Below are 26,668 nucleotides of genomic sequence, written 5' to 3'. Positions count from 1 at the left end.
TACTAGCTATGGAAACTTAAGCAATAATGTTCTTACAGATTTGTATTCAATACTTGAATATTTTTACATACATTTTAGGTTACGAGCAAGTATCTTTGAAAATAATCATATGGATCAAAAATATTATGATCATTGTATGTAGGAGAGAAGTTCAAGCATAGCTCTTTCCAATAGAGTAGTTTATATACTTCATTCCTGTGAAACTGACAGTCTTTGTGGTAGGAAAAAAAGCTGAGAAAAAAAGAATCAGAAGAATTTATGTTACAAGTTTACCGTTCTATTTGAGACACCATTTTAGACTTCTAATAATGAAGACTATTTTTTTCCCTCTTGCATACAGATTTTTACTCTACATTCAAAAAGAATGGAAAAAGGCAATTATTCACTAGTAACTGAGTTCATCCTCATAGGGCTGACAGAACAGCCTGACCTTCAGCTGCCACTCTTCTTCCTGTTCCTGGAGATTTATGTTGTCACTGTGATGGGGAATCTGGGCATGATTATACTTATTGGGCTGAGTTCCAATCTTCATAACGCAATGTATTATTTTCTCTTCAATTTGTCCCTCATTGATCTCTGTCAATCAACTGTTGTTACGCCTAAAATGATAATGAGCTTTTTGTCAGAAAAGAACACCATTTCCTACCCTGAGTGCACAACTCAGTTCTATTTTTTCACCTTTTTTGCCATTTCTGAATGTCAAATGTTAGCTGTGATGGCATATGACCGCTATGTGGTAATATGCTATCCTCTTCGTTATAGTCTTATCATGTCTTATCATGTGCGGTCATGGTTGGTGGGTGGGGTGTATGTATTGGGCCTTATTGGGGCCACAGCTCACACAGGATGTTTGCTTAGAGTGCTCTTCTGCAAAGAAAATGCTATCAATCACTACTTCTGTGATCTCCTTCCACTCTTAAAGCTCTCTTGCTCTAGCACCTATGTCAATGAAGTGGTACTTCTGTCATTCAGTACATTTAATATTCTTTTCCCAACACTGACCATTATTTGCTCTTATGTCTTTATCATTGCTAGCATTTTAAAAATTCCATCTACTGGAGGCAGATCAAAAGCCTTCAGTACCTGCAGCTCCCATATTATAGCAGTTGGTGTCTTTTTTGGATCCCTTGCATTCATGTACCTGCAGCCATCTTCACTTGGTTCCATGGATCAGGGGAAGGTGTCCTCTGTCTTTTACACTATCATTGTACCCATGCTAAACCCCCTTATCTACAGTCTAAGAAATAAGGATGTCAAAATTGCCTTGAAGAAAGCAATAGAAAGAACATTCCATTGAAAGAAGAAATATTAGAATGATAATTAATATGTTTAGTGGATATTGTTATGCTGCTGAGAAAAGGGGAGAGAAAGAAAGAAAGGGGAGAGAGAGGGAAGGAGGGAGACAGAGTCAGAAAGAGACACAGAGAGAAGGGGAGAATGAGATTTGCACAGACCAGATACTCTGTCCCACAATACTCTAACTAATTAGAAGCCCAACTCAGAGCTACTTTGGGGACATTTCTCAAATCAGTAGGCTACGTCTGTCTTCCCCCATTTATCCTCTTATTACCTTTCTAACTTGCATTCCAGATGGGCTGTGAAATTCCACTATGGATTGACCTGCTTCTGATATTTAAATAGTTTGCACTCCTATTTTAATAATCTTTATGAAAAACCCCCTGTGTGGCCACTGGTTGTTGAAACTAGCAGTTAAATCTCCAAGGTTTCACAAGATGAATGTTGCAGAGAATGGTAAGGCTAGAAGAAGATTTAACAATTTACAAGTCCAATCCCCTTGTTTTTAAGCTAAGGAAACTATACCTTGAAGAGGATCAATGGTTTACTCTTAGTACAGAACTGATCAAGAGTAAAACCAGGTTTTGAATACAAGTTTCTTGATTACTGATCTTTGTATTTCTCCTTTAAAACATTATAGTCATCTATACAGAGGAATCAATTGAACGAAAACACAGTTACAGCCTTAAATGTGAATGGTGTGTAAAGATAAGGATCCATCGTCCAACAACCTAACATGATAATATATAAAGAAGTTCTTTAGTTTTGTAACCAGTTTTTAAGATGGCCTCATACAGGTAGGGAGAAGTGTTTCTGGGAGATTTTCTTTTAAGTGTCTTCTTGCCCTGATAAGGGTACTTGCTCAAGCTTAGAACCAATAGCAGCTATACAAGCATGAGCAACATTTGCTGTTTTAAAGCTGACCATGCAACAGTGTGGAACATTGCAGATATTTTCAGAATTTTTTTCAATATATTGATTAGTTTTGCTGATTTTTTCCTCTCTCTATTTTCTTTCCTGTTTTTTTTTTTATAAATATTATTTGTTATGTGGTAGGGTTCTATGAGAAAGGGAGCTAGCCCTGTTAACAGAGAGTTTGGTTACAGAAAGGAGTTCTGAGTTCTGGAGTTTAAAAGTTGTAAATTGCCTTTGGTACTTGTCTTCCTCATAAATATACCTCATTGCTATGGTTACTCTGTGTCCTCTCTTTCCATGGACGTTTTATATATACATATATATATATATATATATATATATTATATATATATATATATATATATATATATATATATATATGTGTGTGTGTGTATGTGTGTGTGTGTGTGTGTGTGTGTGTGTAACAGCTAATTCAAGGTTTAACTGTGAGGAGACCAATATTTTGCCCTTTATAGGATATCTTAAATAATAACTACATGGAGGGAGTTAAACTGTCCTAATTTCTAAATCAAGAACTGCCTCAGGAGTATGAGCTGTGGGACTAAGCATAAGACAAATTCAGGAATGTTTGGAGCAACATCAGGAGCATTTGAATGTATTAGCAGTATGCAGTTTGTGTAAAGGGGAGATGGAATGGCAACTGAAGGGGTAGATTTGAGGGCAGGCAGCTGACTGTTGAGGCTTGGAGGCCTCTGAGCCACTTCCTGAGTCCTTGGTTTTGCCTCTGTCTCTGCTATCAAGGGCCAGAATGGAATGTGATGGCTAACTTCCCATTAAGAAGAATAAAGTATAAATGACACACTCTAAATTATGGTCTCTCCTTCTTTCGCCATCCTCTCTGGCCGAGGAGAACAGATGACTCAAAACCTCATTAAATTTTAGAATTGCTTTTCTAATTTCTCTGTTAACAATTGGAATTTTTTTGTTAACTAGATAGAGCCTTTCTTTCAACCTGCTGTTCTGTTATATATTGTCTAATTTGCCAATATGAAGAGTACTTGAACAAATCATGATATATAACTATAAGGTAATATAATACTCTAAGATATTAATATGTGAATTTACTGAAATACAGTGAAGCATGAAGTTCATGCCTCAAATTTATACTTTTCATTGAAATTAAATAGAATACTACTCCTAAGAAACTAGGTCACAAACCATAGATTACATTTTATTACATATATACTTACAGAAAGAGAAAGCAATAAGGATTTTCTAAAAGATGTTGGTTATGAGAATTTGGCAAGTTACTATGCCTGTTGGTGATTTGCTACTGTTTAGATCTCATCTTAGAGTCCTTAAAACTCTGTTATGTTCTGTCATCCTTATACTAGTAATAAACCTTCGAATTGCTTCCTAATTCTTTGAGAAACAGAAGTTGTCTTCATTTGCAATTTTGCATGTAGATAGATATTCATCCAGAAATTATTGTTTAGTTTGATTTTTAAAATATGTAGAATGTTTAATTTATTTCCATTTCTTGAAGCTCTCTCTTAATTCATGTTGAAACCATGTTGTACCTCTCTCCTGGAAATTACATGACACATAAAAGAGTAGATAGGCAGATAGACAGATAGAAATATAGAGATATGCTTATGTATATGTAAACACACATATAAATTTAAAATATAAATACATTTGTGTGTGGAAAGGGAGATATGAAAGTACTACATAAATTATATATTATAGATAATAGAGATACATAGATGGATAGAATAAACTTTTGATTCTAACTGATGAAACTTTAAACATAATACAGAAATTTTGCCCTCTTATTAATTCTGGTGCTTTGCTTTGGATCATTGACTCTCAGAGAGATCCCTTGGGGTCTCCAAGACACTTTCATGGAATCCAGGGGGTCAAAATTATTTTCATAATTATATTAAGATATTTTAATTTCTAATATAGTAATTAAAATGGGTATAACCTATATAAATGAAAGATTTTTGGAGTACTCAATGTTTAGCAGTTATAGAAGAGTCCAGAATTCAATAAGTTTGAGACCCACAGGTCTAGATATCTATTTTTGTCTTCAGCACAGTAGTCAAAAGTCCTGGTTCCTGTGATCTATTCAATCCAATCCAGCAAACATTTAGTGAGTACCTATTGAATGTAATACACTGTATTAATCACTGAGAACAAAAAGACAAATGAAAAACAACCACCCACTCCCCATGGTGTTTATGAGGTCAAAATTATTTTTGTAGTAATATTAAGATGTTTCCTAGATATCTATTTCCTAGTACAAGCTTTCAAAGGGAAAAGACTGTCACACTACAGTAGCTGGTCCCACACAAAATTGGAAGTAATCCCTTGTAATGAAATGATTTTCTGTTGGTGAAAAAATTCTGTTATTATTATTATGTTGTAATACTCCATTGCTGTGAACATAAGTTCCTTGAGGGAATGAATGATTTCATTTTTGCCTCTCTTGTTTTCCATTTTCCTGCCATGGTATTTTGACCACTCTCTACCTCTCAGTCAGACCAAGACCTTTTCCTCCACTTCCTGCTATCTGGGGTCCTGGGCTTCTGTGTGATGAGAACTCACCATATATAACTCTTCATAGACCCATTTCAATGCAATCTAACCATCTTTCTGCCATGCAGCAATTCCACCCACACACATACACACTTTTCACCTCTACCTCTGAGAATAATAATAAGAACTATCATTATTCCTAGAAAGAATTGTCCACCAATTGCCCTATAAATTCACCCCAAATCCCTATAATTTCCTAGATCAAATGATCCCTCCCTGGCCACCTCTCCCCTTTAAATGTTGTCTCCTCCTTTAGAATAGAAGTTTTTTCATAGTGTAGACTGCCTTGGTTTATGTATTTGTGGCCCCAGCATTTAGAACAGTCATTGGCACATACTATTTACTTTTAAAAAAATCCCTTATTCAAGTATTCATTCCTGTCCTCAGGAATAACATTATTTAGGAGAGCTGAGAGATATAATTCTATCCTGGTTCCCCCTCTTTGAAAAGAGGAGATTGTCCAGCCTTATAGCTATTAGGGCAAGTGAGACAATTCAGCAAGTTTTTCTAGTCCTACCTGAGAAGCTGAAGCAGAGAGTTGAGCCAGAAGTTGGAAGATGTGCCTGAGAAAATGACATTAGGAAATTATTCCTGGGAATTTCATACTAGTCCACCCTCTGAGAATGAAGAATTGCTTGAAGAGCCAAGAGTCACTAGAGAAGGTGGTTAACTTGTCAAAACATATTGGAACCACTAGAAGAAAACTACAGTTGGTACATGCATGCTGATCTGAGGAGGAAATTGGCACTATGGAAACAGTATGATAACCTGCTGTAAAAAGCAGCCAGTCAAGATGCCCAGGAAATCAACTCATTCCTTCCCAAGCACAGGTGAAGAAAGTGGGTGTTTTTTTCCCCCTCGACCCTGAAGCTGTCAAAAAAAAAGCCAGAAACCTTTTTTGATAAGAGTGCTGCATCAATTATTCCCTTATCTGGCATGAATATGACTTTAGTCAAGACAGATTTTAAAGGATAAGCCAAGAAACTGTTAGAATTAATGGAAAACTCAAAGGAGACATTTCTACTGAGTCACTGAATGTCACAATTAAATCCAGCACTTTTATTTCATCAATGAGTAAGTTTAAGAACACATAGTTCCTTCCTATGTTCCTTCCATAAGCTCCAAATTGGTATTTTCTCCCGCATGAACTGTATCTTTCAGTGAAACAATAGTAGGAGACTTGGATTGGAAAGATAATTGCAGTCCCAAGAGACTGGAAGATCTCTAAGCAAAACAAAATGATAGGACTAAGAGACAACCTAAGGGGAACAGCGACAGTGCCCATTAATATCATAACTGATGCATGGTCAAATGTCATTTGGCATGACTATATACAAAATATAGTTGACATGCATGAGAGGGGCAGATCAGAAGAAAATGATCTTCAATTTTGTCTTTAATGGTACATACTACAAAGGAGAGTTTGTCTTCAGGGTAGAAGACAATCAGTCAAGAAACATTTATTAAGTACCTACTTTGTGCCAGGCACTGTGCTAAACACTGGGGACACAAAAAAAGGCAAGTCCAGTTCCTGCCCTCAAAGAGCTCACAATTAATAGGGGAGACAAAAAAACAAACAAATACGTGCAAACTTGCTATATGTAGAAAAAAGAGGAGATAATTAACACCAGAATTAAGAGGAGTCTAGAAGATGGAATTTTTGCTGGTACTTAAAGGAAATCAGGGAAGGCAATAAGTAGAGATGAGTAAGGAGAGCAATGCAGACATGAGGGAGAGCCTGAGAAAATGGCCAGACTGAGAGATGAAGTTTCATCTTGGAGGAAAGGAAAGAAGTCCAGTGTCCCTGGATCAAATATTATGAGGCAAGGAGTAAGGTACAAGAAGACTGGAAAGGTGGATGCGGGTGCTAGGTTATAAAGAGGATGAGTCACTGGAGTTTATTAAGTAGGTTTAAGTGTTCCATTAAAAATTTAAAAATTTACTCTCAGAGCTATTTTGAGCTGACTTGAGCACACTCCAACATACACATATATGGATATATATAATATACACATTCACATATACATATATATGTGTATATACATATGCATGATGGAGAGAAAGAGAGATAAGTCAGGAGAACCACTTCTAGACTTGTATCAACCTCTTCTTTTAAAAAAAAATTTATTGTTTTAGCACTTTGATTTTTAAATTTTGAGTTCCAGATTCTCTCTCTCCCTCCCAATTCTCACCCACCCACTGAGAAGGCAAACAATATGATATCAGTTATACATATGAAATCACACAAATTATATTTCCACATTAGTTATATTACCAAAAAAAGTGAAAAAAATGAGAAAATTATACTTCAATTTATGCTAAGTTCATCAGCTCTCTCTGGAGGTGGATAGCAATTTTTCATCATAAGTCTTTTGGAAATGTCTTGGATCATTGGATTGGTCAGAGTAGTCAAGTATTTTATAGTTGATCATCATTACAACATTGTTGTTGCTGCGCACAATGATTTTCCAGTCCTTTTCACTTCATTTTGCATCAGTCCATATATTTTTTTCTGAGACAACTCCCTTCTTCATTTCCTATAGCACAATAGTATTCCATCACAATTATATACTACAACTTGTTCAGCCATTCTCAAAATGATGAGCATTCCCTCAGTTTCCAATTCTCTGCCACCACAAAAAGAGCTGCTATTAATATTTTATCACATAAAAATATTTTTCTTTTCCTTTGATCTCTTTGGGATTCAGATCTAGGAGTGGTATTACTGGATCAAAGGGTACATTCAGTTTATAGCCCTTTGTGCGTAGTTTCAGATTCTTCTTCACAATGGTTGGACCAGTTCACTGTTGCATCAGCAGTTTTTTGATATACTTATTTTCCCTCATCTCTCCAGCATTTGTCATCTCTTATGGGTGTGAGGTAGTATCTCAGAGTTGTTTTAATTTGCCTTTCTCTAATCAATAATGATTTAGAGCACTTTTTTCATATGACTATAAAAAGGTTTGATTTTGTCTTCCAAAAATTGCCCAATCATATCCTTTGACTATTTATCAACTGGGGAATGGCTCTTATTTTTATAAATTTGACTTGGTTCCCTGTATGTTTGAGAAATTAGGTCTTTATCAGAGAAACTTGTTATAAAATTTTTTGATATTATTTCATTGTTTACATTACTTTTTAACAAAATGTAGTTTCCTTGATTATCTCTTTTAATTAATCATGTCTGAGATCATGATTGCTAACCTTGTCTTTTTTACTTCAGCTGAAGCATAATTGATTGAGCTTGTCAACAGGACCAGAACCAGCCTCTAACCTGGGGGTGGCTGGAGCCAAACAAACAGCGCATGTTAGATACAGGAGAGTCAGAACACAAACAGAAGTTTAATTAGTTTTAGAGTTAGGAAAATGATGTGCGTGTGTGTGTGTGTGTATGGAAACCCCATGTCCTAAGAAGGAGGTTTTACAGTCTGGACAAAAGGCAAGTCTTATATACATCCTGGGCTAGATGATGACACAATCATTTTTAGGTCTTAAGACAGTTCTCATGGTTAGCATTTCTTGGGACAATACAGATATGCTTGGGTCCCATGGAAACAGTCATTGCCTCAAGTCTTAAGGGTTATGACCACCCTGCCAGGTACAGAACCAGAGTACTGTGATGAGAACAAGAGTTCAGTACCTGTCAGGGCCAAGGTACAGGGACTGTGAACATATGAAGAATGGCCCTGGGAAATAAAGGGAACTAAATTCCTCAGTGAACACCTTGTGCTGATACAAGCAATACACTTTGCCACAGGGTGATATCATCCTGAGTGCAAAGGATTATTGTGATGCCAAGCTCAGAACACAGCCTGCTTTCTGGGCCAGAGCACTAGAAAACAGAAGGTCTCCAAAATATTTTAACAAGTTCCAGCCCTTTATTTTAACTTCATGTCTTTCTGTTTAATACAAAGCGTATTGTTGGATTCTGGTTTCTAATCCATTCTGCTGTCCATTTCCATTTTATGAGTTAGCACATCCCATTCACATTCACAGTTATGATTATTAACTGTACATTTCCCTCCATTCTGTATTCTCTTGTTTATCCTTCTATCTTCCTTTTTATCCAGTTCTTCCTCAAAAGTCTATTTTTCTTCTGGCCACTGCCTTCCTTAATCTGCCCTTCCTTTTATCATCTCCCGATCTTTTATCCCCTTCCCCTCCTAGTTCCATAATGAAAAAGACAAATTTTTATATCCAACTGAGTGTCACTACAACCTGTTTGCCTCAGTTTCCTTATCTGTAAAATGAGCTGGAGAAGGAAATGGCAAACTACTCCACTGTCTTTCCCAAGAAAACCCTGAATAGTGTCGTGAAAAGGCTGAAACAACTGAACAACAAAAATTTCCTATGTGGCTAGCAACTCCACAGAACAAAAGGAGATACGTATTTATTGCATTTTAGGTGATGTTGTCGGGTGAGTCTATCAGTGAGATTGTTCAGCCACTTTCCTTATCTGAGAGGGACAAAATGTTAGGTGATTGGGTGGGGGCAATTAACCTTGGGATTATAACTTATTAACCTTATAATCTTAGGAGTTGTCAGAAGATCAGTTCTGTTCAGGTGGAGATCTTTCCTTGCAGTTACTCTCATCAGACCATCTTTGTGAGGCAGAAAGTCTCTAGTTAATAACATCATAATTGCAGGTGGGACTAGAGGTCTCTAAAGTAGTAGAATTTTCTTATAACAAAGAATTAGGCTTCGAGTCAGTATTTACACAACTCAGTAGGCTCTATTTATTTGACTTCTATCATTGCTTTTATGGTGGGAGATGTACAGGTTTTATACATTTTCCTATTCATCAGCTTCCTAGCTCCAATTTCCTGTTTCATCAGTCTCTTTTGATGAAGAGTGAGAGGAGGAGACACTAGAAAGATCTCTAGTAACCTGCATGTGAACCACTTCTAGACAGACCTATGTGGACCCACCTAACCTACAAAAACACACACCCTATATATAGTAGTAAATCCAGAGGAATAGAGCAATAGTTCCTCATGAATAATTTTTTGCAAATTACACATGTGCATATACATACATATATATATATATATATATATATATATATATATATATATATATATATATATATATATATACACACACACACATATATATGTTGAGAGAGAGAAAGAAAGAGAGAGAGAGAGAAAGAGAGAGAGAGAGAGAGAGAGAGAGAGAGAAAGGATGAAAATTTTTAAAGCCTTGAGCATTTTTTTTAATTCTGTAATTCAGAGAATCTGTAGTATTTTGTCTCAGAAGTATCCCATTGCTTTCTAGATAGGCATATTGTCAGTATTGAGTGCCCCCAAGCATGCAGCCTTAAATTCTAATAGATACATTCTTTAAGGTTTGTTTATATTCTTTCTAACTTGGAAGGAATTTAAACTGGAATTTGTTTTCTAAAATCTAAATGGCCTGAAGGTTGCGTTTGTATGCTTTCTATTTTTTTAAAGCAGTTCTAAAGAATAAACTGATTTTTAAACTGATTTTTTTTTCTGATGGTGAATCCTGATACCACTTCTTAGTTCCATTCCTTACCTACTGTTCCATCCTTCAATGGGTTGTTGTCTTAGGCTAACACTATAAACAGAAGAAGCTTTTGACCTAGAAAGTTTCAGATATTTGTGGTGTGGCCAATTTTGTCTCAGAAGTGGATTTACTCTTCTTATTTTGGAAAACACATTTTATTTGCATTCTTTTTTCTCTTCATACTTCAGTAAGAGAATTTTTGTCTCTATATTTTATGATTGCCATTTCTTAAGACAGCTAGTTATATCACTAGCTAGAGTATGAAGAATGTAGCTGAGACACCAAATATTACCTTGGGTAATTAACTGATAAGTCACAGAATTACTGGCTTACTTTGATTACCCCTACTTACTTAGGCTGAGACATTACCTACAGCCTTAGTCGTATCTGGTTAGTTACTATTCTTTGTGTTTACAAAATTCCAACTTGAGATACTGGTTCCGGTGTTTGCTGATCACTTATTAATTTGACCTGACATATATCTTTCCTTTCTGTGATTGGTTCTTCAGTGTGTAAATTTTTAACTTCACTTTTTGACTTCATCAAAATTCCACTTGTAATCATCCTGCCTTGTCCTATGTGTCCAATTCCACGTCTTACAAAAAGATTCCTAAAGCCCCTATATTATGTGTGAATGTAGTTGCAAGGCATGTGTCTCTCCTTTAGCAAAATGACTACTTTCTTTTGTTTAATTTTATTTATTTGTTTTAGTTTTCAACATTCATGTCTATAAGATTTTGAGTTCTAAATTTTCTCCTCCTCCTCCCTCCACCCCCCTGCCTAACGTAGCATGCAACCTGATATTGGCTTTACACATATAATCATATTGAATACATTTCCACATTAGTCACATTGTCAAGAAGAATTAGAATCAAAGGGAAAAACCATGAGAAAGAAGGGGAAAAAAATAATATGTTCAGATCCTCAGACTCCATAGTTCTTTCTGTAATATGGATAACATTTTCCATCACAAATGTTTTAGAATTGTCTTAGATTCTTGTATTGCTGAGAAGAGTTAAATCTGTCAAAGTTGGTAACCACACAATGTTGCTGTTACTGTGTATAATTTTCTCCTGGTTCTGCTCACTTCACTGAGAATCTGTTCATGTAAGTCCAGGTTTTTCTGAAGTCTAACTGCTCATCATTTCTTATGAAACAATAATATTCCATTACACTCTTATACCATAACTTGTTCAGCCATTCCTCAATCAATGGGCATCCCCTCAATTCACAATTCTTGGCCACCACAAAAAATGCTGCTATAAATATATATATATATTTTATTATGTGGGCCCTTTTCCCATTTTTATAATCTCTTTGGGATACAGATCTAGAGGTGGTATTGCTTGGTCAAAGGATATGCACAATTTTGTAGCCCTTTGGGCATACTTCCAAATTACTCTCCAGAATGACTGGATCAGTTCATAACTCCACCAACAATGCACTAGTGTTCCAATTTTCCTATATCTTCTCTGACATTTCTCATTTTCCTGTTTTGTCATGTTGGCCAATCTGATAGGTGTGATGTGGTACCTCAGAATTACTCTTTTCTTAATATGAAGAAGCACATGTTTCATAGTCACACCCACTGGTTACACCTTCTAGGTGTAAGTATCATAAAGATAAGCTTGGGTAGTACCAAGGCACTATCTAGGGTCACACTGTCTATGTACCCCAAATAAAGCTCCAACCTCTCCCCTTACACATAGATACACATTTCTAAAAATTGTATTAAAAAGCCATGGTTTTATTCACTGGTTAGCCAGCCTTAGCCCAGAGCAGACCAGCCAGGTTCAGGTTGAGACTGACTTGCTAGTGGGATGGAGGAGCTCACCTGACTCTGCCCAAGAGACCTTCCCATGCCCTTGTACGTATGGACAGCTCTGGGCAATCAGTCTCTCCCAACACTATCCCTGGCCCTAGGCATTTACACCTACCTTTACAACAAACATCATGTATTGTACATAACTCCTGACTGGACCCACGTAATTCCCAGCACTGTCCCTTCACTTCAAACACAGCTGTCAACTTTTGACACCTATATAAGATTTTGGAAATGCTGTTTTGTGGCCCACTGGCAAATAGAGGGAGAAGAAATAGAAGAGCAGGGTCAGATTTTATATTCTTGGTCTCAAAGACGACTGCAGGTGGTGGCTGTAGCTGTGAAATTAAAAGATGCTTGCTCCTTGGAAGGAAAGCTATGACAAATCCAAACAGCACAGCAGAGACATCACTTTCCTAACAAAGGTATTCATATAGCCAAAGCTATGTTTTTTCCAGTAGCAATGTAAGGCTGTGGCAGTCGGACTATAAGGAAAGCTGAGCACCACAGAATCTACAGTTTTAAATTGTGGTACTGGAGAAGACTTTTGAGAGTCCCCTTGGACAGCAAAGAGGTCTAATAAGTTAAGCCTTAAATTAATTCAGTCTATTCACTGAAATGCCAATTATTGAAGCTGACGCTTAAATACTTTGGCCACATCATGCAAACGTTAAAAGACTCTGTTGTTGGGAAAGATTGAAGGCAGAAGGAAAAGGGGACAAGAGAGGATGAGATGGATAGATAGCATCATGGAAACAACAAACATAAAAATGGACAGACTTCAAGAAATAGTGGAAGATAGAAGGACCTTGAGTGCTATGGTCCATGGGATCAAGAAGAGTTGGATGCAACTGAATGACTGAATAATGACTCCAATACTATTACAACTCATTTTTACATTCAGTAGTTTTATGAGGCTTATTTAATGATGGTCCCACAGTTATAGTGGAAGTGAAGCGGTTAGCTGCGGGCCTTGCAACACTGAATCAGAGATTTTTCCTTTTTATTTGAGATTCTTGGAAACAAGAACATGACGATCAAATTGTAACTCACACGTTAACCTGCCAACAAAGCTTGAACCTGCCCATTCACCAAAAGGAATAGAAAAAAGAGACAATTATCAAGGACTAATTAGTAAAAGTTAGAAATGATTCATCATGCACAACTTGAGCACATACCATGTGCTTAGAACTGTGCTAAGGACTAGGCATTTTAAAATAAGGAAGAAGATATTCTCTTCCCTTAAGGAGCTTACAATGTAATGAATTAAAAGACTAAAAAGAAAATATTAGAGAAAACCTGCTTGCCCTGGAGCTAAGAGAGACCTATTTTTGCACAAAAAAAAGCCAATGCAACCAAGATTAGGAGGGAAGCAGAAAACTAGGAAATAATTTTTAAAACTAGTGTCTCTGATGAGGGCTTCGTTTATAAAATATATAGAGGACTAAGTCAAATTTACAAGAATACAAGTCATTCCTCAATTAAAAGTAGTAAAAGCATATGAACAGGCAGTTTTCAGATGAAGAAATTAAACCTATCTATAATCATACGAAAAAATACTCCAAATCACTATTGATTAGAGAAATGCAAATCAAAACAACTCTGAGAAACCACATCACACCTATCAGATTGGCCAACGTGATAAAACAGGAAAATGATAAATGTTGGAGAAAATGTGGGAAAATTGGAAAATTCATACATTGTTGGTGAAGTTGTGAACTGATCCAACCATTTTGGAGAACAATTTGAAACTATGCCCAGAAGGCTATAAAAATGTGCATACTCTTAGACCCAACAATAGCACTTCTAGGGCTTTATCCCAAAGAGATCTTACAAATGGGAAAAGGACCCACATAATCAAAAAAGTTTATAGCAGCTCTTTCTGTTGTGGCAAAGAATTGGAAATTGAGATTATGTCCATCGATTAGGGAATGGCTGAACAAGTTGTGGTATATGAATGTAATGGAATACTATTGTGCTATAAGAAATGATGAATAGGCTGACTTCAAAAAACACTGGAAAGACTTATATGGACCGATGCTGAGTGAAGCGAGCAGAACCAAGAGAACCCTTTACACAGTAAAAGCCACATTGTGAGATGACTAACTTTGATAGACTTAGCTCTTCTCAGCAATGCAAGGATCCAAGACATCTCCAAAAATCTCATGATGGAAAATGCTATCCACATCCAGAGAAAGAACTATGCTGTCTGAATGCAGATCGAAGCACAGTATTTGCTCTTCCTTTCTTTTTTCATCTTCCGTTTTGTTTTGTTTCTTCTTTCTTACAGTTCCTCCTATAGGTTCTAATTCTGCTTTACAACATGACTAGTGTGAAAATATGTTTAATAGGAATGTATATGTAGAGCCTATATCAGACTGCACATCAAGTTGGGGAGTGAAATAGAGAGGGAGGAGGAGAAAACTTAAAACTCAAAAGTTTATGGAAGTGGATGAAAACTAAAAATTAATTAATTAATTAATTGATTAATTAAAAAAGAGAGAGAGACTTAGTTTGAATCCTACCTTCAGCATTTGTCAAAGGTATAAATGTGGACAAGTCATTTAATCTGTCCGAGATAGAATTTCCTGATGTGTATAATGGGCATAATAACAACAGCTACTTACAGAAGTGTTGTGAGGAATAAATTATGTAGGTATGTATGTATGTATGTATATGTATATGTATATGAATATGTTTTGTAAACTTTACAACACTAAATAAATGTCAGTTATTGTTAACTGTTGAGAGGAGTGTCCCATTCCCCTGGTACACCTGGGTACTTTGACAACCACAGTTCTTTACCAGGCATCAATTGCAGGAACAAAGTTATCCCAGTGTGTAATCTAGGCAGACCCATTTTCACAGTTCTGTGGATTTCTTTCTCACATGAAGCTTGAATTTACCTCTTTGAAATTTTCATGCATTGTTCTTGAACATACAAAGAATAAGCCAAATTCCTTCATCACAGGTAGCCCTTGCATACACTTAGAAACAATTATCGTTTCTCATTGATCCTTCCCCTCTTCAGGCTAAAATTTTACAGGCCATTCAAATTATCTTTATGTGCTGTGTACTTAAGATCATTCATGACCCTCATTGCCCATTTCTGGATGTTTCTTACCTGGTCAATGCCCTTCCTCAATTAAGGGTGTTGAGGGCCAGAACTGGAAAGTCTAAATATGGGATAAGGAATTTAGGTTAGACCTTGCCTCTTCCCTTTTCCTACCCATAAAGGCTTAATTATTCAGACCGTTTGGCTCACCAACTTCTCCTGCCTAAAAGGTTAGAATACTCTGACCCTTAGACTTTGATGGTAAGCAGCTGTGAACAAGTAAGGATGCTCATAAGGGCTGGGGTTAGTCATGTAAGAATGGTGAGAACACCTCAGGGATGATTGTTAGCTTTCACTATATAATCTGGAACCTCAGAATAATAAATTGGCTCAGTCTTTTGCTGACCCACCTGGCCCACATCTTTATTTCACACTCCCCCATTTGATGCAATACTTAGTCGCCGGTGACAGGTGGCACTACGAATGGGGACCCAAAGAGGTACAAGAGGAGTGGCTCTCTTGGACTCCGGAGAAGAAAAAAGAAAAAAGAACTTTGGCAGCCCCAATTCTGTGGAAACAAGGTAAGAGAGTGGCAGTCACAACACCCTGTCTTTTACACCGGGCTGAGTGGGAATATAGGGGAAACAAAACAAAAGAAAAAAGACTTGGTAATAGGAGCATAATAAAAGAAAAGAAAAGGTCTCGAGCATAAGAACAGTGCCACTTTGGAAGGGCCACAGGCACTTACTTTTGGTTCTGGGAGGTGTGCCTGGGATTGAAAGTATGGGTCAAACACAAAGCAGAAGCAAAGATAGAGAATATTATCTAAAACGTTCAAGGAAATAGTGAAAGAAAGAGGTTTATTTATTACAAGGAAGTAGGTCCAGATGCATTCTCCATAGCTACATTCTCAATTTGGAACTTGCTAAAAGTGTGTCTTACTCCTTCAGAGAAAGTGCTGTTAACAACAAAAGTACTTAAGGCAGATGTGGGGGCAGGAACAGAAGAAGAAGAAGAGATGAATAGAGTATTTGAGGAAAAGCTTAGAATTGTAGAAGAAGATGTTATCTATGCAAAATCTATCACACCTTCAGCACCACCACATTCCCCACCTTTATATAGATCAAGCTCATGCAGATAAGATAGTGACGAGACAAATAAAGATCAAAAAAGACAGTATACATTGTAAAGGGATATTAGAAGAAGCAATCATAAAAACAAAGAAAAAAAGAGTAGGAGGAATCACACATTTTCAAGCACAAGTCATAGCAGCTGCCTTTAATAAAGTCCAAAAGCCTCAACAAACACTAAAATGTTTTAATGGTGGGAAACCAGGTCACCCAAAAAGGGAGTGTAGAATACCCAGAAAAATCTCTCAAAATTCTCCTAGTACGCCCTGTCCCAAATGTCGCTGTGGTAAGCATTGGGCTTCTCAATGTATATCTTCTATTGATATTGATGGGCAACCTTTAAAACCTCGCCAGGCTCCAGCAAACAATAGGAGCTGCGCTGTCTCTTATACACCCCAGGCCAGCTCCGACTCCACAATAACCACTGTGCTTGATCTTATACATGTTACCTCTGGTAGCGCTGGGTTGGATTTAAGTTCTCATATCTCTACAGAAATTAGTGATGATGTAGTTTGCATACCCTCCAGTGTATATGGTCCACTCCCTCCTGGGACTGTGGGACTTACATTAGGTGGGAGTTCACAGTTACTCCATGGTCTCATGGTTATCCCTAGAGTAATAGATTCTGATTATGTTGGGGAAATTAATGTTATATTGTATGCTTTCCCTCGTTGCCACATTTCTATCAAAAAGGGGAAAGGATAGCTCAAATGATTATCATGGAATATAAAAAAGTTAGGAAAAGCAGCTAAAAGAGTAAGAGGAACAGAAGGCTTTGGGAGCACAGGGATGTTTTGGCATAAAACTATCACAGATGCCAGACCTACATTAAAGGTAAAAGTACAGGGAAGAGATTTACTGAAATATATGAATGTCACCATAAGTAGCAAGAATTTTTTTTAGGGGTCACAGCCAAAGATAAAAGAATGGTACAAGTTCCAAAAACAACTTGGAAAGAAGGGCTTCCCATATGGGCAGACCAGTGACCCCTTCATCTAGAAAAAATCAGGGCTCTTCAACAGATAGTAGAGGAACAATTAGTTGCAGGACACATAGAAGTATCCACGAGTCCGTGGAAGTCCCCAGTATTTGCCAGCAAAAAGAGGTCAGGAAAGTGGAGGGTATTGAAGATCTCAAACAGACAAATCATGGCATGGAAGAACATGTTAAAGAACTTTTGGAACTTAGAAAAGTGTTGAACAGTTATAGATAAGTGGTTTAAGAAGCCAGAAGGTTCATTTTTGTAAAGAATTGATTAAAGTAGACCAACTAAAAACAGCTGGAAAAAGAGAATTGTTATTGGATACCACATACAGGGACTTTTAAATACCCAAAGATTGAACTTAGATGTCACCAAAAAAAATTATAGTACTAGAAGATACAATAAAGTCCAGAATAGGGATCCCTATTGCTATGGAACACTTGACAGGAATAGAGATCAAAAACTTTTAACAACAAAACCAGAGGTACAGGCAACTTAGGTTTTTTGCTTAAAAACATGATTTTCAAGGGGGTAATTCACTTGTATGTAGGATATTTTTCCTCCTTTTTCAGGAGGAGAGGGAAAAACAGTAGAAAAAGACTTTAGTAACAACAGATTTTGAAAGGTTTCTTTGGTAAGTTTTATAAGAACTCATTCAGAGCTAAAATAAATTTCTTCTATTTCTAGTCTTTACATGCTTCATATCATCACTGTCCCAAGTAGAAGGGAAAAGCAGTTTTCAAAACTTTATTACTAACAAATGGTGGAGGTATAAGCACAAAACCAGATTTATTTCACCCCTCAAAGAAAGTAAGATCACATATAATTGCCAGTCTCAGCTAATTAAGATGCTCTACATTGGAGTAACATGAGTGGCACAACTTAAGATTGAGGGGTGTTGGGAAAGCTGTATAGGAAATCTTATGCTTTCTCCTACTCCTGAATCTGTTTGAGTTTTAACCTTTCAGAAGCATCTAAGTTTTTCAAAAGGAAAAAGCCTTATAGGAGAGTTTATTATGAAACTCCTAAATGTTTTTTCAGAGCATATATAGAGCTGTAAGAACAATTACAACTGGTTTACCCAAGAGGAACAAATGAATGTTTCAGATGCTGCCTGTGATTCTGTAAACAGCCAGGGCTCCACACCCACTTGTTCACCAATATTTCTAGAGAGGTGAAAAGCTCAAACAGCTGAAATGAATGATGATAAAAGTAGATAATGAAATTGTACTTAAACTACCACCAATTGTTAACAAGAAAGTAACACCATTGACTCAGACTCCACCAGTTCAAGAAGAAAGGCAAAGAACAATAAATGGCATCAGCTCAGGGAATTTGGGTTTTGTTATTAGAACCTATTCTTGCATATTACGGCACTTCTAAGTAGTTCTTCTTAACCATTTGTTAATTGTTCATTTAGAAGGGGTGTTCTTATCAGCACAACCAAAGTACACTCTCCAAACACATCAAAGAGTAGGTAGTAGACAAATGGCCAACAAAGAATTCTTTGTGCATACTTCAAGGCATTCAAATAATACAATGACACTATAAGTGATATGTCCTACTGTGAACTTAGAGAAATTGAATTTCATTACACTGAGTTTTTAGGATATTTGGAAATTTTTCAGGTTGAATTTTTTTCCTGGTTGAAAGCACCTGTTTATTGGTTAGAATATCAACTCATGGCAACCTGTTTCACTGAACCACTGTACAAATACAAAAATCAAATCCATTGGAAAAGGTTATAAACAGAAGTTCATAGTAAGTGACCGCTTCACAGGGAAGTCATTGATGTAGAAGCACTATTGGAGAATGACAAGTCCCTGGTTTTTATTAGCTTAAATTGGAGCTGTTAAGACTTTATTTGGATACAGACATACTCCAAAGGCAATGTGGAATCGATTCATCTTTTGTAATATTTACTGACTTATCTGGTCCAAGTCAGCACAGAGTGTGTAAAACAAATATTCTAAGATGAAAAGAAATATAGTGGAAATTTGACTATTATACAGTGACTACAAAACAAAAGTTTTTAGAAAAACCAATTACATTTAGACTCCTTTGGATATAATTTATAATATAAGTGTTCAAATGCCTCTTGGAAAGGAGAAAAAGCACACAATAGAGCACCATTGTGTAAGCAAAATAAACGCTTGAAATATCTAAAGACTATTCCATTGAAGTCCATAATAGTCAAAAACCTAACATACTGTGTGTGGTACAAGATTTTGTCAGGCACATTTGATATGTTGTCAGTTGTATAGATTGGTGGCACTTTGCACATTTTTACCATTGTAACACTGCATTAACATTCTGCATGTAAATTTTGCTAGCATGCATGCCAGATTACTGAATATAAAGTACACCAGCAGCCCATGGTTGCTTAATTTATACATGAAATGCAATCTTAAAATCAGTCATTCTTCTATAGAACACTGCAGATAATGCATCTGTTTTCACTAATTCTAACCAGACTAGTGGCATTGACTATCCTTTGAATAAAGGGAGAAAAATAATAATGGAATGTTTTTCATGCTTTTTTCAAATGAAACGCATTACTGGAATCCCATATAGCCCTCTGGGACAAGCAATTGTGGAACAAAAAAATAGATCCCTGAAAATGCTTCTTCAAAAGCAAAAAGGGGGAGAAGTAAGGGGAAGGCCACAGACACAATTGGCACAAGCGGCATATGCTCTAAATTTTCTTACACCTGATAAAGAAGGCTATACCCCGGCTGAAAAACCCCTTAAGGTTTATGGGAAAGATAATAATGAAGAACAAAAGACTCTTTTTTGAGTCATGTGGAAAGACCCAAAAACCAATTATTGGGTTGGGCCAGATAGGTTGTTGACTTAGCGGCAAGGGTATGCTTCTGTCTTTCCAGTTGGTGCAGAAGGACCAGTGTGGGGCTCCTGAATGTAAAATCAGGACCTGTGCCTGGGAGGACCCAGAGACTTCAGACACTCTGATGGCAGAACAAACACAGAGACAAAAGAACAAGGAAGGAACACTTGAGACAACAGAGCAAGACCCTGAAGTTTGATAAAAGCATTGACTCTCATTTTCCCCTGCAGCCTTGAGGTGTTGTTTTTCTTCAGTGCCTGTACAATATACTTTTTCATTTTACAAAGACAAGCCAGTTAGAATTAAGTGTTCTCTTCTCCACCATGGAATGTGATTTCTCAATGAAGAGTCAACCCCTGGGCACATTGCTAAAGTGACTAACACTGTATAAGAAGAGCTATGTTTGAATTGCTTACCACCTTGCAGGGGGATTATACCATGGTGAAGGGATGCTTCCAATGTGTTTTAGGATAGAGGTGACTTTTGATCTTTGTGTTATCTGGGATATTGTATCCTTTGTTATCACATATTGTCTCATCAATGTCATTTGGCAACAGCTTCATTGTGTCATCTAGGATATTGTATCCTTTGCATATTTGCCAGCTTTAAGAAGCAGGAAGCATTGGCTTGAAATGTATCTGATTTGTCTTCTGCTAACAGTCATTTCCCAGGGACTCAACCCCAAAACCTAGCCCAAGAAATTATGGAAAATTGGGCATAACCAATGTAGTTAAAAAGTACCTGCTTTACTGTGTCATCTATTTTCATGGGCAACATTGTTTGTTATATCTTATTATTGCTTGTTATATTATCTAAGGTAAAAGCATGGTTCAAGTCTTTGGGTACAGATGTTCATCACCTTAAGTCAATTCTAAAAAAAAAAAAAAGGGGAATTGTTGAGGGCCAGAACTGGAAAGTCTAAATATGGGATAAGGAATTTAGGTTAGACCTTGCCTTTTCCCTTTTCCTACCCATAAAGGCCTAATTATTCAGACCATTTGGCTCACCAACTTCTCCTGCCTAAAGGGTTGAAGTACTCTGATCCTTAGACTTTGATGATAAGCAGGTGTGAACAATTAAGGATGCTCATAAGGGCTGGGGTTAGTCATGTAAGAATGGTGAGAACACCTCAGGGATGATTGTTAGCTTTCACTATATAATCTGGACCCTCAGAATAATAAATTGGCTCAGTCTCTTGCTGACCCACCTGGCCCACATCTTTATTTCACACTCCCCCATTTGAGGCACTACTTAGTCACTGGTGACAAAGGGAAACAATCAGAAAAAACACTGCAGATCTGATTTGAGCAAGATATAAGGTACACTTATCTCCTCCTTATTCCTAGAACTTATGCCTCCCTTCAAGATCACATTTAATTTTTTTACTGCTTCATTACGTTGTCAGTCATAGTCAATTTGCAGTCCACTAAGAATCCCAGACCTTTGTCAAACAGTCTTTTAAAGATACCTTCATATTGTTGTGGTCTTGAAGCTGCATCTTTTAAATCCTATGAAGGATTTTACATTGATATTTATTAAATTTCATTTTATTAGATTCAGCCCATTGTCCTAACCTGTTATTTTGGATCATATTTTGGTCAAACTGCAAGTTAGTGATCTCTCCCAGCTTTATGTTCAAATCTGATGTGGATACTATTTATGTTTTTATGTTATTGATATGGATCATGATATTGATCAAGATGAGCCACAAATTTTGATATTGATTTCTAATATTGATCAACAAACACTTTGACAAAATTTATATCTACAATTTTTCCTTGTAGCTAGGTGTAGGAAAATAGAGATAGAAAAGGATAATTACAATAATTACGGTTTTCCTTGTTCTGTCTGAGCCCTCTACTTGAGACTTGTAATGATGAGAACTTCTTTTTTCCCCCTCCCATCTACAAGTTCTTGATTCTTCATACTTTATACTCTAAAACAACGGCTAAAGCAAATTACTTGCTAGTGACTCAATTTATCCTCATGGTACTGGCAAACCAGACAGAGCTCCAGCTGCCCCTCTTTTTCCTGTGCCTGGGTATCTATATGGTCATTGTGGTGGGAAACCAGGGAATGGTCATATTGATTACACTCAGTTCTCATGTTCCCACTCCCATGTACTATTTCCTTTGCTGTTTGTCCTTCATTGATCTCTGTTAATCAACTATTATCACTCCCAAATACTAGTGAACTTTGTCTCAGAGAACACTACCTCCTGCCCTGAGTGCATGACTCAGTTTTATTTTTTGTCATTTTTGGAATTTCTGAATGTCAAATGTTAGCTGTGATGGCATATGACCATTATATCACTATATTCACCCCCTCCTTTACGATCTTATTATATCCTATCAGGTGTACTCATGGTTGGTGGGTGGAGTGTATGCATTTGGCTTGGTAATGGCCACAGCTCACACAGGCTGCCTGCTTAGAGTAGTCTTCTGTAAGGAAAATGTTATCAAGCATTACTTCTATGATCTCCTTCCACTCTTGAAGCTCTGTTGTTCTAGCACCTATGTCGATGAAGTGGTGAAATTGGCCTCCAGTACATTTAATATCCTTTGCCCAACCCTGATCACTATATGCTCTATGTTTTGATCATTGCTAGCATTTTAAAAGTTCAATCCGCTGAAGGAAGATCAAAAGCCTCCAGGACCTGAGGCACCCCTCTTGCAGGAGTTTGTTTCTTCTTTGGCTCTGGTGCCTTTATGTACCTGCAACCATCTTCATTGAGTTCTATGGATCAGAGGAAAGTGTCCTCTGTCTTTTACACTATTGCTGTGCCCATGCTAGATCCACTCATCTATAGCCTTAGAAAAAAGGATGTCAAAATTGCCTTGAAGCAAATGATATAAAGAACATTCTAGTGAAAGCAGAAATGTCAGAGTAATGGGACATTGGGGTTAGTAGATTCTGGGATGCTGAACAAGGAAAGAAAGAGGATAGGGGTTGAGAGTGAGAGATCTTTGCTTTGTACCAACCAGATACTCTGCCCCACAAGTGTGCTTACTGAGAAGCCCACTTCACTCCTGCTTTGGAGACATTTCTCACACTACTGTAGGCTGGGTATCTCTTCCCACTTTCATCAAATTAGGTAATACCTCTCTATTTTTCATTCAATATTAGTAGAGTACCTATGAAATGCAATTATGGATTAACTTGCTCCTGATATTTAAAGAGATGGCTTTTCTAGTTCGAAAACCTGTATGGAAATGAAATTTTTCTTGATATCCTTCTTTGGGGCAATTACTGTTACAAGTAGTAATGAAATTCCCAAATTTCACAAGAGAAATGATTGAGAATTTTTAGTGAGAAAATTTATAATTTTATAAATATAACACATTTTTCTTTTCTTTTCTTTTTTTACTTTTACTTAGTAGTCTTTTTTCCAATTACATGTAAAGAGTTTTCAGTCTTCATTTTTTGTAAAATTTTGAGCTCCAAATTTTCCTCTCTTGCTCTCTTCCCTCCACCATTTGCAAGACAGCAAGCAATCTGATATAGATTATATGTGTACAATTTTAAACATATTTCCCCATTAGTCACTTTGTAAAAGAAGAATCAAAACAAAAGGGAAAAACCATGAGAAAGAAAAAAAAAACAAAAAAAGAAAGGTGAAAATGGTATCTTTAATCTGCATTCAGACTCCATAGCTCTTTCTCTGGATCTGTATGACATTTTGCATCATGAGACTTTTGGAATTATCTTAGATCTTGTGTTGCTGAGGAGCTAAGCCTATCATAGTTAATCATTGCACAATGTTGCTGTGTACAATGTCCTCCTGGTTCTGCTCACTTCACTCAGCTTCAGTTCAAGCAAGTTTTTCCAGGTTTCTCTGAAATCCATCTGTTCATCATTTCTTATAGAACAATAATATTCCATTACATTCATATATCACAACTTGTTCAGCCATTCCCCAATTGGTGGACATCCCTTTAATTTCTTCAACATCACACAAAGAGCTGCTATAAATATCTTTACTTGTGGGTCCTTTTCCTGTTTTTGTGATCTTTTTGGGATGCAGACCTAGTAGCATAACCCGTTTTTAACTTCAAGAAACTATACCCCAAAAGGACAAATGATTTAACCAAAGGCACAAAGCAAATCAATAGAAAAACTTGGTCTTCAACTCAGGTCTTTTGCATTTATATGACAGTTTACCCATGACTTATCTTGGAAGAGAGCAACACTCTTACTATGTTATATTTAATAATAATATAATAAACATTATGTCTACAGTAGTTGAATGTTAACAGAAAGCACACTGATTGCAAGATTGTGAACTATCTTATTAGGAATACAGATCCATAGGCTTACTGATTGGAATCAAGATAGTAGAGGCTTTCTAGGCACCAAATCTATTTGTGTGAGTACAAACTGAAGGGAATACAGCTGCCAAAACATTGGGTAACTGTATGCATTTTAAATAAATATTGTAAAATGAAGGTAATTGAACTAATACCCAATAAAACAAAGAACTATGTGAATTCACAAGAAGTATAGAACTATATAGCAAAATATTCCCAACTAACTTATGACAGCATTCACAACATTGAAAGAAGTTAAAAGGGACTAACTGACAAGATTTATGGCCTGCATAGCAAAAATAATTTGCAGCATAGAAAGACAAATCTACAACGGTGAGTCTTCCTAAAAAAGATAGAGAACTGATTGAGATTACAAATATATGTGAAGTAAAGGACAAACTGGGGGAATAACTATATAATTAAGTAAAGGATAATCATCAAGATAAGAAGTAAAAAAAAAATAATAAAGTAAAAAAGAACACATAATTTTTTTATAAGCCAAGTACATTGATCTAAAGGACAAGATGCATAAGAAGAATTGAAATCTCATAAACTTTCTAGAATAAAATGACAAGTTAAAAAACGCTGAATACTATAAAGTAAGAAAAATGCAAGAATTCTGCTCAAAATTTATGAATATAGAAAACAAAACACCAAGCAAATTTCATAGGTCACTTCCAGAAAAAAAAATCTAAGCCACAAACTCCAAAAAATACAGCAGTTAAATTTAACAATTCCAATAACAAATAACAAATTCCTTGATAATACTAGGAGAAACACTTTCTGTTTTAATATGATTCCTTTCGATTAATTTGCTTGTACTCTAGGTTTAAGTCTTTTCTTGTTCCTGAGATCTTTGGTGATTTAAGCTTTTTCCTCCCATATTACCTAATCACTCTGGTCATCAAAATGTCTCAGCATCCTTGCAGATTGTGAAATTTCCTTTTTACCAGCTTGCATCCCTCTCCCAAATGATTTTTGAGGGGAATAAGACTGCTTCAATAAAGATGCCAATCCCTTTTTCCTAGTGAGTTCCTACATTCATGTTGGTTTACTGTCCCCTCTGTTTTGTAGTTCTTTGGCAGAATACCGTTGCCCCAGGCAAAATATTCCCACATTCTCATACTACCACCTCCCTTTTGCAGGCAGATGGACAGAGTCAAAATCTTTTTCTTGTTGCTAAGGAATTGTGGGATGAGGGAAAAGTAGGATGAGCTGGCAGAAATGGCAATAGCAGTAAGGGAATTGTTCATCATATACTAGAACGCAAGTCAGGGAGTTCAGCTGCGCCCTCTGACAGAGCATGGAGGTAGATGAAAAAGGCAGGAACTAACATGTTCTACTGTTAATTCATAAGGCTGGTCCCTTGTCAGGCTTCTTGTTTAGGCCTACAGAGACAACTATACTTCCTCTTCTTTCATCACATGGTACTTTTCTTTTGGAGCTTTTGAGAGTTATTGAGGAATGGAGACAATGTCTAATCTTCCAGCTTGTTCAGTTAGCATCCTATTGTAGTATATCATATTTTAAGCTTGAAGACAATAAGGCTTTAGAAAAAAATCTTTCTTATAAAGGCTGGCTCTCTGGGAGTGGAGGAGAGATGGATATGGGGGAAATAGGTGATATATAAACAAATTATGTCAATATAAATACCTTTAAAAGGAAATTAGTTTTTTCCAGTTTTTGAAAAGAAGGCAATACAAAATGAGACACCTGTCTCTGTGTTCAAACACATGATATCCTGCCACCAACTCTAGTTAATGAAGATAAACCCACCCTATGGCAACTTTGGGGACTACTTTATCTAGAATTAAGGAGTAGTAGATTGACTATGCATTGTCTGCCATGTATTGACTTTCTTCTGTTTTTGTTAATATGAAAAATAAACACGATACTGCAGTTTGCCTCCTCCACAAGAGGAAGGAGATTGCTAAAACTCACAGGTAGATTTCCCCTAAGAGTGGAGATGTTTGCTTCAGTCATCCAAATTCACAAGATAAATTATAGAAAGAATGTTGGGCATACAAGGAAAGCTAAAAATGTCTAATCTTCTTTATTTTGGAGCTGAGAAAATTGTATACCCAAAAGTAGAGATTACTTGCCCAAGGTTACATGGCTAGGTAATAGTAAAACCATAGCTTGAACCCAAATATCTTGACTCCCAGTGACCTCTTTTATCTACCATAATATGGAGTAGTCCACATAAAAGTGTTATATTTGAAAAT

General features: G+C 36.5%; 1 protein-coding gene and 1 pseudogene across 1 annotated transcript; both read left to right on the top strand.

Moving 5' to 3' along the window:
* Window positions 1-340: 340 nt before the first annotated feature.
* Window positions 341-1,297, top strand: LOC110218114 (olfactory receptor 8G3-like). The gene has a single exon (XM_021000654.1). It carries the CDS (start codon window positions 365-367, stop codon window positions 1,295-1,297), a length of 933 nt encoding a protein of 310 aa, XP_020856313.1. The 5' UTR covers window positions 341-364.
* A 7,058-nt stretch (window positions 1,298-8,355) lies between these two features.
* Window positions 8,356-22,991, top strand: LOC110218076 (olfactory receptor 8G1-like; annotated as a pseudogene).
* The last annotated feature ends 3,677 nt before the right edge of the window (window positions 22,992-26,668 follow it).

This window comes from Phascolarctos cinereus, unplaced genomic scaffold, assembly GCF_003287225.1.
Source record: "Phascolarctos cinereus isolate Bilbo 61053 unplaced genomic scaffold, phaCin_HiC Scaffold_726;HRSCAF=1367, whole genome shotgun sequence".
NCBI classification, from domain to species: domain Eukaryota; kingdom Metazoa; phylum Chordata; class Mammalia; order Diprotodontia; family Phascolarctidae; genus Phascolarctos; species Phascolarctos cinereus.
This window is presented reverse-complemented; position numbering and strand designations above follow the sequence as displayed.

Bases quoted from the DNA above. Each gene is read 5' to 3' on its own strand.
- LOC110218114 (XM_021000654.1), top strand. From the start codon at position 365: ATGGAAAAAGGCAATTATTCACTAGTAACTGAGTTCATCCTCATAGGG.